Source organism: Schistocerca piceifrons, chromosome 2 (assembly GCF_021461385.2).
Source record: "Schistocerca piceifrons isolate TAMUIC-IGC-003096 chromosome 2, iqSchPice1.1, whole genome shotgun sequence".
Taxonomy (NCBI): domain Eukaryota; kingdom Metazoa; phylum Arthropoda; class Insecta; order Orthoptera; family Acrididae; genus Schistocerca; species Schistocerca piceifrons.
This window is the reverse complement of record NC_060139.1, coordinates 475,764,640-475,778,602: the sequence shown is the minus strand read 5'-3', so window position 1 is coordinate 475,778,602 and position 13,963 is coordinate 475,764,640. Positions and strand designations below refer to the sequence as shown.

The window sequence follows — 13,963 nt, the reverse complement described above, 5'->3', positions numbered from 1 at the left end:
GCTTCTATGTAACCTTTTTCTCATATTCCTCTTGCTGTAACATACCCATTTCCATGTACAAGATTTTCCTGCACCAAAAAGACTTAAGAGACTTGTAAGTACTCCGTCATTCTTCTTCAATTTCTCCAGATTTTGACATATTTTCTATCAAGTTATATGTATTTTTCGACACTTTTCGTAATTTTACCGATTTTATGTCACTTTTGTTAATGTGATCATGACATCACTTCTCGTCACATATTCTAAAATTGCCTTTAAATGTAGTACAGTTGTCAACATCTAGCGCAACTGCGCTGTTTTTCTTTGTGTGTGTGCCTGTGGCTGTTTATCATGGTGGCAAGGAAGGCCCAGGTCATACGCAGACCCTACCGCTTGTGAATCCACCTTCAGTTACCACTCTGGACACATAGCGAGTAGTCCGCAGCTCGTGGTCGTGCGGTAGCGTTCTCGCTTCTCACGGCCGGGTTCCCGGGTTCGATTCCCGGCGGGGTCAGGGATTTTGTCTACCTCGTGATGACTGGGTGTTGTGTGATGTCCTTAGGTTAGTTAGGTTTACGTAGTTCTAAGTTCTGTGGGACTGATGACCATAGACGTTAAGTCGCATAGTGCTCAGAGCCATAGCGAGTAGATTCACCTTGGAAACCTATCCCAGCTGTAATGTATGGTGGATCCACCTCCAAACCATATCCCAGCCATAACACATGGTGGATCCACTTCTGAACTCTATCCCCAGCCATAATGCACGTTGCATCTACCTCCATACACTATCATGACCATAATGTGTGGCGGATCAGACCCACCTTTATCCTTGACATAACACGAGGTGGATTCACCTCTGAGCTCTATCCTGATCCTGTCCCAAATCCATCCTGTGCCATGGGAGCTGGTTCTTTCCTGCAGCCAATGGACTAAGTCCCGGTGGTGGTCCTTGCAGTGCTCTCTGGATGGCTGAATAGTGAACTAATACTCAGTATGCATTGAGCTGTCTCTGCGATCATGGGTCTTGTATGCACTGTACGTACTGTAGCGTTATGTGTGTGTGTGTGTGATGAAGATGTAATGATGTTTTGTGTGTAACTTGGTGAGAGAGTCAGAGATTGATAGAATTATCTTATAGTAACAAGTCACTAAATACGTGACATTCTTTGGACATGGAGCAGCAGATTAATTTATTTGAGATTGGTAGGACTCAACATTATCATTTCCGCATGTTTTCATGACAGCTATGCAGTCATACCCGGATCGACACTAAGGGACGAAAAGATTTACTGACTTTTAAAGAAATCAACACTACATAATTGAAAAGGATTATTTCAGAAATGATAGGAAATCGATAATTATCCTCTTGCCTCAATGCTGCGTTCGGTCCATCAGCGTGATCGTAATTTCTGGAGATAAACTGATGCAAAATGATTAACATTCAAATAATGAGGAGATGGACGTACTGAAGGATAATTTGTCTAAATAAGCACACTTCATATATAACACACGTTTTTTAATGCTACGTACCTTTTTATATTACAGTTACAATAGCTGGTGCGTATTAACAAAAGCTTTGCACATCACAGGCAGTACTCCAGATTAATGTCCTCTTTATGGTGCCTGCTCGTAATTATTTACATAAAACTATATGTTTACTGATTGAGAAGACAATTAGCACATTTACAGACTATTTTGCACAAATTATAAAATACAGATTGCGGAACGCAGCAAGTCCGCGTCCGGCTTTCATGGAATAGAAACAGTAGAAGGTGAAGCGCTCAAGGCCTCATTTGTCTTGAAAAAAACAGAATTCTTTTTATATCGTTTATCGACACGTGTACACAGAGATTTACAGCCGCTGCGCAGGAGCGGCAAAGATAAAGAATAATAGATTCTGTCGCTGCTATGCGACGGAGCATTTCTTTTACATTACAATTGTTTGATAACTTCAGGCCATCAGGCGTTTACTATTGAGCGTATACTAATGTTTTTACCAATATTACATGGGCAACGGAGAATCCGCATAACTTCCATGAAACACGATCTCACGATCAGAAGATTATAGAGTTTGGTGTGCAATGGCTGCGTGTCGCATTATTGGTCCTATCTTCTGTCATCAGATGCTGACTTCGGCACATTACATTGCAAACCTTTTTAAACCACTTGTGGCAACATTAACGGAGAAGGAAAAGACCTGTAGATACTTCCAACGGGATGGAGCAGCCGTCCATACAGCCGGTCGAACCTTTGAGCACATTTACACAATCTTCACGCCTGGCAGAGTTATTAGCAGAGCCCAGTCCGGTCGTGGTCCTAGCTGGCCGCCCAGGTCACCTTATCTGCCAGTGTGCGATTCCTTTTCTTGGGGAACCCGCAGGTGTTAGGTGTATCGCAACAACCCTCATAGTCTTCGAGAACTGCAACAGAACATTCCGGATGAGATTACAGCAATTCCAACAGTACAGCTTTGATTAACCTTCAGCAACTTTCTGACCAGGGCCCAAAAGAGCCATGAGATCAATGGTAGTCACTTTCAACATTTTCTATAGTCATGTTGTCCTGGCGGGAAGGAGCGCCTGGTCCCCGGCACGAATCCGACCGGCGGAGTTGTGTCGAGGACCGGTGAACCGGCCAGTCTGTGGATGGTTTTTAGGCGGTTTTCCATCTGCACCGGCGAATGCGGGCCGGTTGTCCTTATTCCGCCTCAGCTACACTATGTCGGCGATTGCTGCGCAAACAAGCTCTCGACGTACGCGTACACCACCATTACTCTACCACGCAAACATAGGGGTTACACTCGCCTGGTGTGAGACGTTCCGTGGGGGAGTCAACCCGGAGGGGTGAAGTGGACTGCGGTAGTCGTCGTGGGGTTGTGGACGACTACGGCTGCGGCGGGGACGGAGCCTCTCCGTCGTTTCTAGGTTCCCAGTTAACATACAATACAATAGTCAAGTTGTGTATTTCCTTTCCTCTACTGTGTTTCTTTGCACGCTCTAACTCTGTTCTCCAGGCCACTTTTATGTGCCCCACCCTGCACAGTGTTAAAGTGGAAGTTAGATTGCTATAAAAAATGTGAACTTTCACCAAGTAGAATGCAAAAATGTTTGCAATGAAAACAGTTGGTGTTCTGCAAAGTTCTCTTCCTTTTACTATATGTGTGTGTGAATTCCTAAGGGACCAAACTGCTAAGGTCATCGGTCCATAGACTCACACACTACTTAAACTAACTTATGCTGAGAACAACACACACACCTATGCCCGAGGGAGGACTCTCAGTCCGTGACATGCGGCCTTAGACCGCGCGGCCACTCCGCGCAGCCTTTATGCTATTTGAAATAGGTGACATCGACCAGGTCATCTGGAAAGAAAGACAGTGTCATTTAACTGAAAATTTTACCAATCTCTGATTTTTGAACTGGCATTTACCGCCAATTTCAGCATTTTACAAGCGTTGTTGCTAAAAGCAAGTAAATGAAGTAAGGCAACTCGATTTCTGTTATCGAGCAAAGTCTTGATGAAAATTTAGTTTCAATGTAATCAACAAGTATTTGGAGATATCTGAGCTTAAAGTGAAAAGTGTTCCCTGTGAACTAAGTAATTACCTGTTCCTGAGCAAATGCTTCCAAAAATGATCACAAAGCATTTAACGCTTCCTTCAAATACATGTGTAGCAGCAGTGGAATGAAGGAAATAACAGCAATAATTACAGTAATAAACGAATTATCCGGTTACTCCATACTCTGCAGTGGTATTTCTTGAATTAATCAATTTGTTGAAATAATGAAAATCTCAAAATAGCTTCGAATTGCAGCTATGATGGCTAGTCCCATTCGCATGAGATTAGCATAATTCCCGTTTCAGCAGCTTGCTTATATTTAAGCAGTTAATAGAGACTCGGATTTTCTCCACCGTGTCTAATTTGTATGCTAAGCGCATCTCTCATTACAAGACAAGCCGCAGGGTGATAAGTGTTGGTGAAGTGGTCTGGTACAGTGATCCTAGTATGATAGGTGCTAGGTATGGGTTCGATTCCCACTTCGGGCGTCCGTTTTTAATAGGTACGAACAGATCTACTTAAACTCTGGTAAAGCCAAATGAAGGATGTCAGGTTGCCCAATACTTCACAATCCATGTTAAACATTATATCCCCTAGATACCAACTGGGCAGAGTCGGTTCATGTTGGGCCATAACACAGGCTGAATTCGTGGCAGACTAAAACTCTGTCAAGAGTAAGCTTTCTTAGATTAGAAATTTTGTTTTATTTAATAAGCCAATGGTCATTTAAGGTCACAGGGCTTTTCTTCTGTTTGAACCTGAGACGTTGTAAATTTTGGAGCTGGACTGTCATTCAGATTCGGATCTCCTCTTTCGCTGTGTTTCACCATCTCGACCATTTCGTTTCCTTCAAGATTGCAAATTCCTCGAGGTCCCCACGAAAGGGATGTATCTGGGTCGAATCCTGGTCCAGCGCAAAAATACTTAAAATTTCGTTTCAAACCCTAACATATGCACACCGAACTACATGTGCATAATAATTTCACTTTTAATGTATTTTCATGTGTCACCAACAATTGCGATGGGTGTCGTTATTTCTAGTCAAATGTACAACTGTTTTACTACTGATGAGCAAACAATTGATACTCAGTGTCTATTAGTGGACAGAAAACAACGGCGGTAGGTGCTGGGTTCGGTTCCTGACCAGGTAATAACAACTGTACCCTCTTTTCAGATTCGGACATCTCACTGCTGGTAAAAAATTAGATGTCTAATATATGATTTTACTTAGTTAACAATCTGATTACTTGCTAGGTACGAATCCACGTCTCAAAACTTTACTTCTTGGCTTGGTAATCGCCGTAAGGGGCGCCGTGAGCTCAGCCACCCTTGCGTGAGCATTATTAGGTGAAATTTATTGCAGAATTCAATTAACTTTCCTCCTCTCTCACTAATGGTACCAAGCCCATAATCTCCCGTAACCTTTTCAGTTACAGACCACAAGTCTAAATTGTATTCATTAGAATATCCAGCTTACAACGGCAGAAGAGAAAGATGACTTCCTTTCGGTTCTAGATGTTGTAGTCAGTGGACGCATCACCGGAGCAGCCTGTTTACCTTAAGCCCATACATGTAGGCGTATATTTACAGGTGTCTAGCTGCCACTACTTTCACAAATTATGGGCATGCTTCGTAACTGGTGCACCGGCCAGATGTTGCGTCTGATGGAGACAGCCTTGCAAAGGAGCTAGAACACCTACGGTTGGTGCTAAAAGATAATGAATATTATTCACATCAAATAAGGTCACTTTTACTGTACCATTTATAAAATAAAGAAGCTAATTACCTGTTCAGTCCCAGGGCATTACAGGCAATATTTCATCAAAATTAGGCAACATGTTAAAGAAACCTTTGGTTCAGCTAAAAGTACCTGTGCTCTTCTTGGATCGGCAAAGGGTGATGAAAGTCGCGTGGAACACCATTACCACAGTCCCGTAAGTCAGCCATAACCGAATATTGTATCTCCAAACGATATTTTATGGATTATTCAGCCACGAAAATCTTGGCCACGACAAGATTAATCTGGGATTCAACTATTAAGGTATTTATGGAAGAAAGTTTGGCAGAAAACCTTATTAACTGTGACTGTGGCTTTCTAACTGCTAACGCTTGGGACCTGTCAATTTCTCAGATATTTTCAGAAAAACATAATTTGACTGCTAGTCACATGTCCAGCGATAGTAAACTTTTTTATTTGGACAGAGAGCGTGTATGGAATAAGGCCACTGCGTACGTTGCTGCGTGCAATAGACGGAGTAATTTTCGACAGAGGGTGAAACATTCGACTGTGTGCCGCCTTGCGTTGAAAACCTGGGTCCATGCCACTGAGCGAGGTGGCGCAGTGGTTAGCACACTGGGCTCGCATTCGGGAGGACAGCGATTCAAACCCACGCCCGACCATCCCGATTTAGGTTTTGCGTGGTTTCCGTAAACACTCCAGGTAAATGCCGGGGTGGTTCCTTTGAAAGGGCAGTGCCGATTTCCTTCGCCATCCTTGACGCAATCCGAGCTTGTGCTCCGTCTCTAATGACTCAAAGTTAAATTCAGTCTTCGTTCCTTCCTTCTTATGTGCATGCACCACCACGCTAATTATGGAGTGTGAAGGCAGTGAGTGCAGCAGCAATCTCCACTAACTGTTTCATGATGTATGAAACCGAAGGAAAAGAAACAGCCTTTGTAGTGAATATAAAACTGTACGCAAAATTATTATATTTCAACTTAAACTGCAACTTACAACTGATCCTGTCATCTAAGAACCAGTATAATATTAATAAAAGATTAAGAAATAGCATTTCGTATCGATTGTTATTATTACCTTTTTTATGGTAGAGTAAATTCGTATCTACTCCTACGGAAAAAAGTTGTGTTGGTGCATGAGTTCGTAGCGTTTTTCCATAAATTTAATAAACACAGCAGACACACAAACAGCGACTATAGTCGCCATTAATATATTCTACTTCACTATTTACAACAGTCCGCCAACGCTGGGAAAACTTTTCGACTCCGCGACTGTAGAAATCTCGTGTAGAACTCGGCGAACCATGTTCGGAGCACATTTTCATCCGGAAAGGAAGTTCCGTGAAGGTTGTTCGATAGTGGGAAAGATGAAAATCCTGGGGGCCAAGATTTGTTGAATAAGGTGGACGTGGAATGACTTCCCAACGCGACTCCTATGTATTTTTTTCTGTCAGTCCAGCAGAATGCGGGGGCGTTGTCGTGGAGTAGCATCGCTTCACTAGACTTCCTGGTCGTTGTTCTAGGACTGCGTCTGCAGGACGTCCGGGTTGTTTACATCAAATGTCAGCAATGATGGTTAAACCTCGAAGAAGCAGTTCGTAGTATACTACACCATCGATGCCCTCCAAATGCATATCATTATCTTTTGTCGATGCGCGCAGGTCTATGTATGGTGAGTTGCTGCCTTGTTTGGGCTCAGCCATTCCTTTACTTTCCGTGTGTTAGCACAATAACACCATTTTTTGTCACCACTAATGACACGGGGTGGAAATGATCGATTTTGTTCACGAGTCAATTGACGACGAGCAAGCACAGATGCACATATGGCCACCCACTGATTTTCATGATTTTGGCTTAGGGCACGCGGAATTCATACACCCGATTTTCGAAACCATTGCATGTATACGTCGCACGATGGTGCAATGGTCACATATCATCACATTTTCCACTTCTTGAATACAATGACGTGGGTCATTGTGGATTAACGCGTTTCATTAAACCCTGAAGATCTTTCTAAACGTAGAGAATCACTAAAGTCAAAATGATCCTCCTCAAAACGCGAAAACTGTTTCCTTACCGTGCTCTCTTCAATGGCATTATCTCCATACACGGTGCAAATGTTTCTGTTTCCATCTGCTATTGTCATCCGGCTACTGAAATCAAACAGAAGAATAAGTCGGGAATATTCGATTTCTCCACTTGGCGTCAACAGCTTCACTCACTGTTGCCATATGAAAAAATGACAACATATATACTCAGATGTTAAAAATGAGCTACAAATAAAACTGACAATCGATAAATACACACATAACAACCGGAATACCAACATGCAAAACAAAAGCCCTACGTACCTATGCACCACCCTAATTGGCGTTACACGAGAGATCATGTGGTACACAAAGTGCCTACGTATATATTTCTCCTGTCCAGTGTCTGTAACGAAAAGCATGAATACTGAATATTAAATCTGCAGTTTAAATAACGAAAATACGTTCTTTCTCTCGCCATTATTTCCACAGTTTGTTAATTCAGTACAGGCACTTACATGTGGCAATGTCTGGTTCGATCATAACTATAAAATTTCAATTTAAAAGTTGCACAAGATGGCTGATTAAGCCGCATTAGAACCATAAGTACGTGTGATCAGTATCAGATTGATAACCAAAGTGAGTCAGCTCTTTTGCAGATAAATTATTCAGTAAAAGATACCATAAAAAAAGAATGGCTGACAGTGATTAAAATTGCGTGTGCTCAGCATGTTTGTTACCATCTTACTCAAAGAGTACTCATACTCGCAACTGTATGATTTAATCTTAGTGGTATTAGAAACTAAATTATTCGCTTTATATTATGATAAAGTATACTGTATACTGCATTCGACCCGCAGTTGGTTATTTGCAAGTTCCAGGGATCTTCATTATGTGGAATGAGACAATTTTTTCGATTACTTCATTTTCTCATTGAAAAATATAATCATTTACATAATTATCCTAAGTTACTTTCTTTCCTCATTAAAAGAAATATTACAGATGACTTAAAATTCACAGCATTTCACACGCAGTGATTGGAATTTCAGCTTTTGCAGTGATTTATACTCTATTACGTTTAACTCCCCCCCTCCCCCCTCCCCATCTCTCTCTCTCTCTCTCTCTCTCTCAGTGGAGTAGTCGCGCGGTTTGAGGCGTCATATCACGGACTGTGTGGCCCTTCCCGCCAGATGTTCGAGTCCTCCTTCGGGCATGGGTGTTTGTGTTGTTCTTAGCATAATTTAGTTCAAGTTAAAGCAGTGTGTAAGTCCCTAAACAGTTTGGTGCCTTAGGTATTCACACACATTTGAACATTTTTTTCTCTCTCAACACACACACACACACACACACACACACAATACTCGTTCACATATGGGTTAATAGGTCTACTTCAGTTTGCTGTATATTTATTGTCATTACATTAACACTCATTGTTTTGCAAGGGTCGCAATAATTTAATAGTTATAGCATGTGGTAATGCATAGAAGATACTAAACAACATGAGACAGGCCACTGATAAAGCGGAGGATGCACCATACTCAGTCATAATGTTGTAATTAGCACCTCCAAAAACGCTATTTTATGATAATTATCTTCTTGGGGATGTCGGCCACGTATATAGCTAAATAAGAGGCTGTTATGTAATTAATTTTTCTTTAGTTGCAGGCACATGTTTGCAGTCCTGGTACATGAAATGCCCCACATCACAGTACCACAGCACGCTGCTAGAGGAAGCAAAAGATGAAGCAGCCAACTGATAAACTGGGGATGTGCTGTGACGCATTATTTTGACTCCTCTAGCAGCGCGCTATCACGGTGTAGTGCGGTGATTTCAATGGGGATTTGATAAAATGCAGATTGTCTGTGCCATTTTGTTGTGGCTGCACTAGCAGTGTGTTACGACAATGTGGTGTGGGGATTTCAATGTCTGCTACGACTTTATACAAATATCTGCTAACAAACCAAAATTATTTATGTAGCTCTGCTTTTTCGTGGTGCTGATTAAAAATTTATGACCAACCCTTTTACTTCATTGTGTATCATGTTTAATTATTGGAAAACTTTCTTTGCACATGGTTTCAATAGCCCGCAGTTTACAATATCTGAAGGAGCATGAAGTCAAAGAGACCATACCAAATACGGACACACATTACAAGTAACCACCACGTTGATTGTCAGTGGGTAAAGCCAACGGAAAGTGTCGAAACAATTTATTCCGCTTGTGCAGAGTAGCTCAGGCAGTGTGTGTGATTGTGTGTGGTGTGTTGCAGTGTGGTTTGCGTCCGGCGCCGGCACCAGAGTGGAAGGTGGCCAGCCGTGCGCCGTGCGCTGGTACAACTACTCGAGCTTCGTGTGCGTCTGCAACGCCACCTACTGCGACGCGCCGCCCTCGAGACCAGCGCTCAGCAATGGCGGCATCGCGCACTACACCTCCTCGCGCTGTGGACAGAGGTTGTCGCTGCGCTTGCGCAGTTTCAAGAATCCAGCAGGTGAGTGCTACGATGCTTTGTAAACGTCTCTCACGCGCTGGGACGTTATAGTACAGTATGTACTGACAGTAATAGTGTGCGGTCAAAATAACTCGACCTGTGCTTGCACAGACAGGGTGGATGGAGAGAGCACATCTTAATAGTGGGTACGGCCCCCTCGTAGCAGGAGAAATAACGTTCTGACAGCTGAAGCCTACGCACAAGCACGTATCTCGCACAATTTTGTAAGCTTCAGTTAGCGAGTCTGCAAACGGTCGTATTAACAGATATGTCAATATGACCAGTAATTTGACGAATACGGCCATTCAGAGTTAATAGATTTCCATTAGAGTGCCGTAAAATTGGAAATATATGGTAAGGTCTTATGGGACCAAACCGCTGAGGTGATCGGTCGCTAAGCTCACACACTACTTAATCTAACTTACACTAACTTACGCTAAGGACAACACACACACCCATGCCCGAGGGAGGACTCGAACCTGGAGAAGCCGCGCGGACCGTGACAAGGTGCCCTGGACAGCGCGGCTCCCGTAACGTAAATATGTGTGTTAATAATAGATAAACCAAAGAAAAACAAATCCATCCATGTGCTTCCACGAGGAAATCTCTTTCAATAAAGAAGGGGTAAAAGCTGTAGGGCAGCGGACAACTTCACTTGTCCCTCCCCCCCCCCCCCCCTCTTGAATCTGACAGAGCGAAGTGGCACAATGGTTAACACAATGGACTCGCATTCTGGAGCACAATGGTTCCAGTCTGCGTCCAAATGTGGTTTCTCTGCGATTTCCCTAAATCGCTTCAGGCAAATACCAATAAGATTGGAAGGGCACGGCCGATGACTGGCCCTGTATCCTGGAAACAATCGGAGCTTGTGCTTCATCTCTAATGACCTCGATGTTGACGGGACGTTAAACCCTAATCTTTCTTCGTCCCTTCCCCTTAAGTCAGGAGTACAGAGTTATCACTCACTGCAGAAATTTCATACATTTCCAGAAGTGGTTTCTCGTGATTCTGCTGAACCTCACCTATGAAATATAGTTCCCGTGGCACCACACGTCTCCGAGCTGACCAACACTTTTGCATCAAAAATAAGTATTTTAGAATTTTGTACCCCTCTCTCCTCTGGATAAACTTCTGTGTATACTCATGCTCACTACTAAACTGACAATCTAAAATAAAGAGAATACATCATGAGGAAATTATGTGTCAGTCATCTGACAACCTCTTCGTCAATACCAACTGAATAAAAAAAAAAATTCTTGTCCTTCTTCTGTGTCTTTTCTGAAGTACTGATGCCTGGGGAAGTACTTGTAGCTACATTTTCATTCTCCTTCAATCTATTTATTGTGCAGCTGGAAAAGCTAGCAGTCCCTGCAACCTTAACAAGCGCATTTTTAATAAGATTATTACTTCCTCGTTTCCCTCTTCTGCTCCTCCTCCTCCTTCTTTTTCTTGTACTTCTTCTTCTGCACTTCATGGATTAGCCATTTGGCCTGCCCCATCTCTTCAAATCGTCTCTTCATCTGTTCTTATATCTTACAACATCCCTTCTCGTGCCAGTTTTAAGATAAAGCTACTTTGGAAAGGCGTTTACTGTCCATTATTGTATGTACTTATTCTAGGTGGCGGAATTTGGTTATCTTTCAGATGACTATGTTTTTTTAATTTCTGTCAGGCTGTTTTGTTTTTTTGTGTGGGCTGTTCTTGAGGAGTCTTGTTTTCTTCCTAGAAATTTCATTTATACACTTTGTATTTTATCAAATATTCTTTTTGTGGGTACCTAGCATTCTCTCCCATGAAGAAGTGTTTGTAGAGCTGATTATATAAAATTTTACTCTCATTTCTTGTCTGATTTTATTTTTAAATATATTATGAATGGTGCCACATACATTTCCAGATCTAGCGAATCTAGATCTTCATTACTGTGTAGCTAAATTTGACTTTATAGATAACTGAAGGAGTACATTTTTCTAAAATCACATCATCCACAATACTTTTGGACTGGACCAGATCTTTTCCCCAGGACACCATCACTTCAATCTTGATTTTAGAAAAGTTAACATCACATAGTTTACAAAGGTAATTCAGGTGGGGCTTGTACGTCGTATTTTGTTGTAGTTACACTATTAAGACGCCTTCTGCATGGACTAAAACACTTAACAAGGTGTCGTTTGATTAGTCTAATACATTTTTGTATGTGTTGCCACCAGTTTAGGATTATATCGTTAATGTGTAATATATTAAAAAAGTGTTTGATATTGGACATCTTTTTCATATTCCTTTGTTTATTGAAATTTCTTGTATTCATGTTTCATATGTATTAATTATAATATTTTCGGCTTTTGTGGGCTTTTTATGACCATTACTAAGTTTCTGGAGTATCCATTGCTTTCCATACAATCCAAATTTTATTTCTGTTCTCACTGTCAGCTGCTGTGACCAGAACCTTAAATGATATCTTTGCTTTTATGCTATATTCTTGTGTTTTCTCTGTTACTTCTTGGAGAGTAAAAGAAAAAAACTGTGATGGATCTTACTTACGTAAATCCTGTCTGTTCTTCACTAATGAGAGTTTCTGAAATTAAATTGACTACTTCTTACTATCGAATATAACTTTGCAAGATTCGTCTGGAGTCAAGTTTGGAATTGAAATTGCCACTAGGCTATGGCTACAGAGAAGCTATGTCTCTGATCTGAATTGTGTAAGCCGACCGGTGTGGCCGTGCGGTTCTAGGCGCTTCAGTCTGGAACCGCGTGACCGCTACGGTGCCTCGGGCATGGATGTATGTGATGTCCTTAGGTTAGTTAGGTTTAAGTAGTTCTAAGTTCTATGGGACTGATGACCACAGATGTTAAGTCCCATAGTGCTCAGAGCCATTTGAATTTGGTAATCCCTCTAGATATGCATATATCTCGCCACCTAATCAGATGTAGTACGCAAACTTTGCGCAACGGAAACTGTTGGGAAACTGATGGCCCTGAAAAGTTAGTCATGAGTGTGGTCCTTGACAAAATTAATACTAATTAGGGAGTTCATCTAACTAACGAAATTAAAGATGGATTCACTTTTACCAACATTTATTGACATAAAATTGACAAGGAAAACCTAAACATGATTTGTACTAAATGTCAACTTCTATAAGCCAAAAGTAAGAGACAAGAATTCGTCTAATATTCAGTTGCCGTAAATCAATATTGGGTGACAAAGTCTGTTGGAAGGGTAAGGGAAGCATCTGTTATTAACTCGCGTTCCGCCGGAAATAATTAAACACACGATTTGGAACTGGACATGATTACTGCATCCATCATGAAGGGGAAAAGGAAAATATATTCAGGAGCCCATATACTTAAGTCACAAGCGAATCAACGTGTATAACGTAATTTGCGACAAGATCCCTTCAAATTTAGAGCAACCACACCTTATACTACTCAGCACTATCAACCCACAATCTGTTTTGCCTCATGAGCTTATCATCATGTGGTTGTACGAGGGCACTCTAGGTGATTGTAGGGGATGAAGTCACAGCTGCTGTCGAAATGCCTCAGAAGTCGTACCGTGAAGAAATGCCCTCAGCAGAATGACGGCGAGTGACGCTCAGCACAGACGAGTGGAATCCAAGAGCGACTCTCCTCAGTGCTCTACGTGGAGAAGCCGTCACTATCTATCTATCCGCCAATCTGCAAGGCTGTTGTATGAGCTCCCATTGCGATACTGCATAACTACCTTGCCTTTCCACTCCCGAAGTCGCTGAATTCGGCAAATTTGAACAAAATGACCATGTAGTACAGACGTCCACTCTCGAAAAATGTTGCGGCTCTGATCTGCGCGAGTTAACTCAAGTTCCAATTTCCTGAAAAAAATGGCGCTTGACTCCCAATCTGTCTGTTATTACGGTCTCTGACCATTTAAAAATGTGCTGCACGCTGTGCGACAGGGGGGGGGGGGGGGGGGGGGGTTGGGTTCAACAACTCCCTCTACTGGTGCCACAAAGTCGTGGTGGCACATCCTCAAAATCGAGCTGTACGTTCCACAACTTTTACCCTCCCAGGTACCCGGCGATGGTACCTGTCGACTCGGCTGTCCAGAATCGGCTCTTTTATGACCAGCACCCAGCCTGCGGCTAGCTGTTGCTACGGGGGGCAACTTGGATGAATAGATCGGACAGTAAAGAAAC

The 13,963-nt window shown here is 42.2% G+C and overlaps 1 protein-coding gene across 1 annotated transcript in view; it reads left to right on the top strand.

Annotated features, from left to right (window-relative positions):
- LOC124775496 (lysosomal acid glucosylceramidase-like) overlaps positions 1-13,963 on the top strand; it is an 86,789-nt gene that overhangs the window by 21,596 nt on the left and 51,230 nt on the right. Inside the window, exon 2 of the mRNA XM_047250330.1 lies at positions 9,573-9,791. Within this exon, the coding sequence (XP_047106286.1) occupies positions 9,573-9,791 (219 nt within the window). The remainder of the gene's footprint in view (positions 1-9,572; positions 9,792-13,963) is intronic.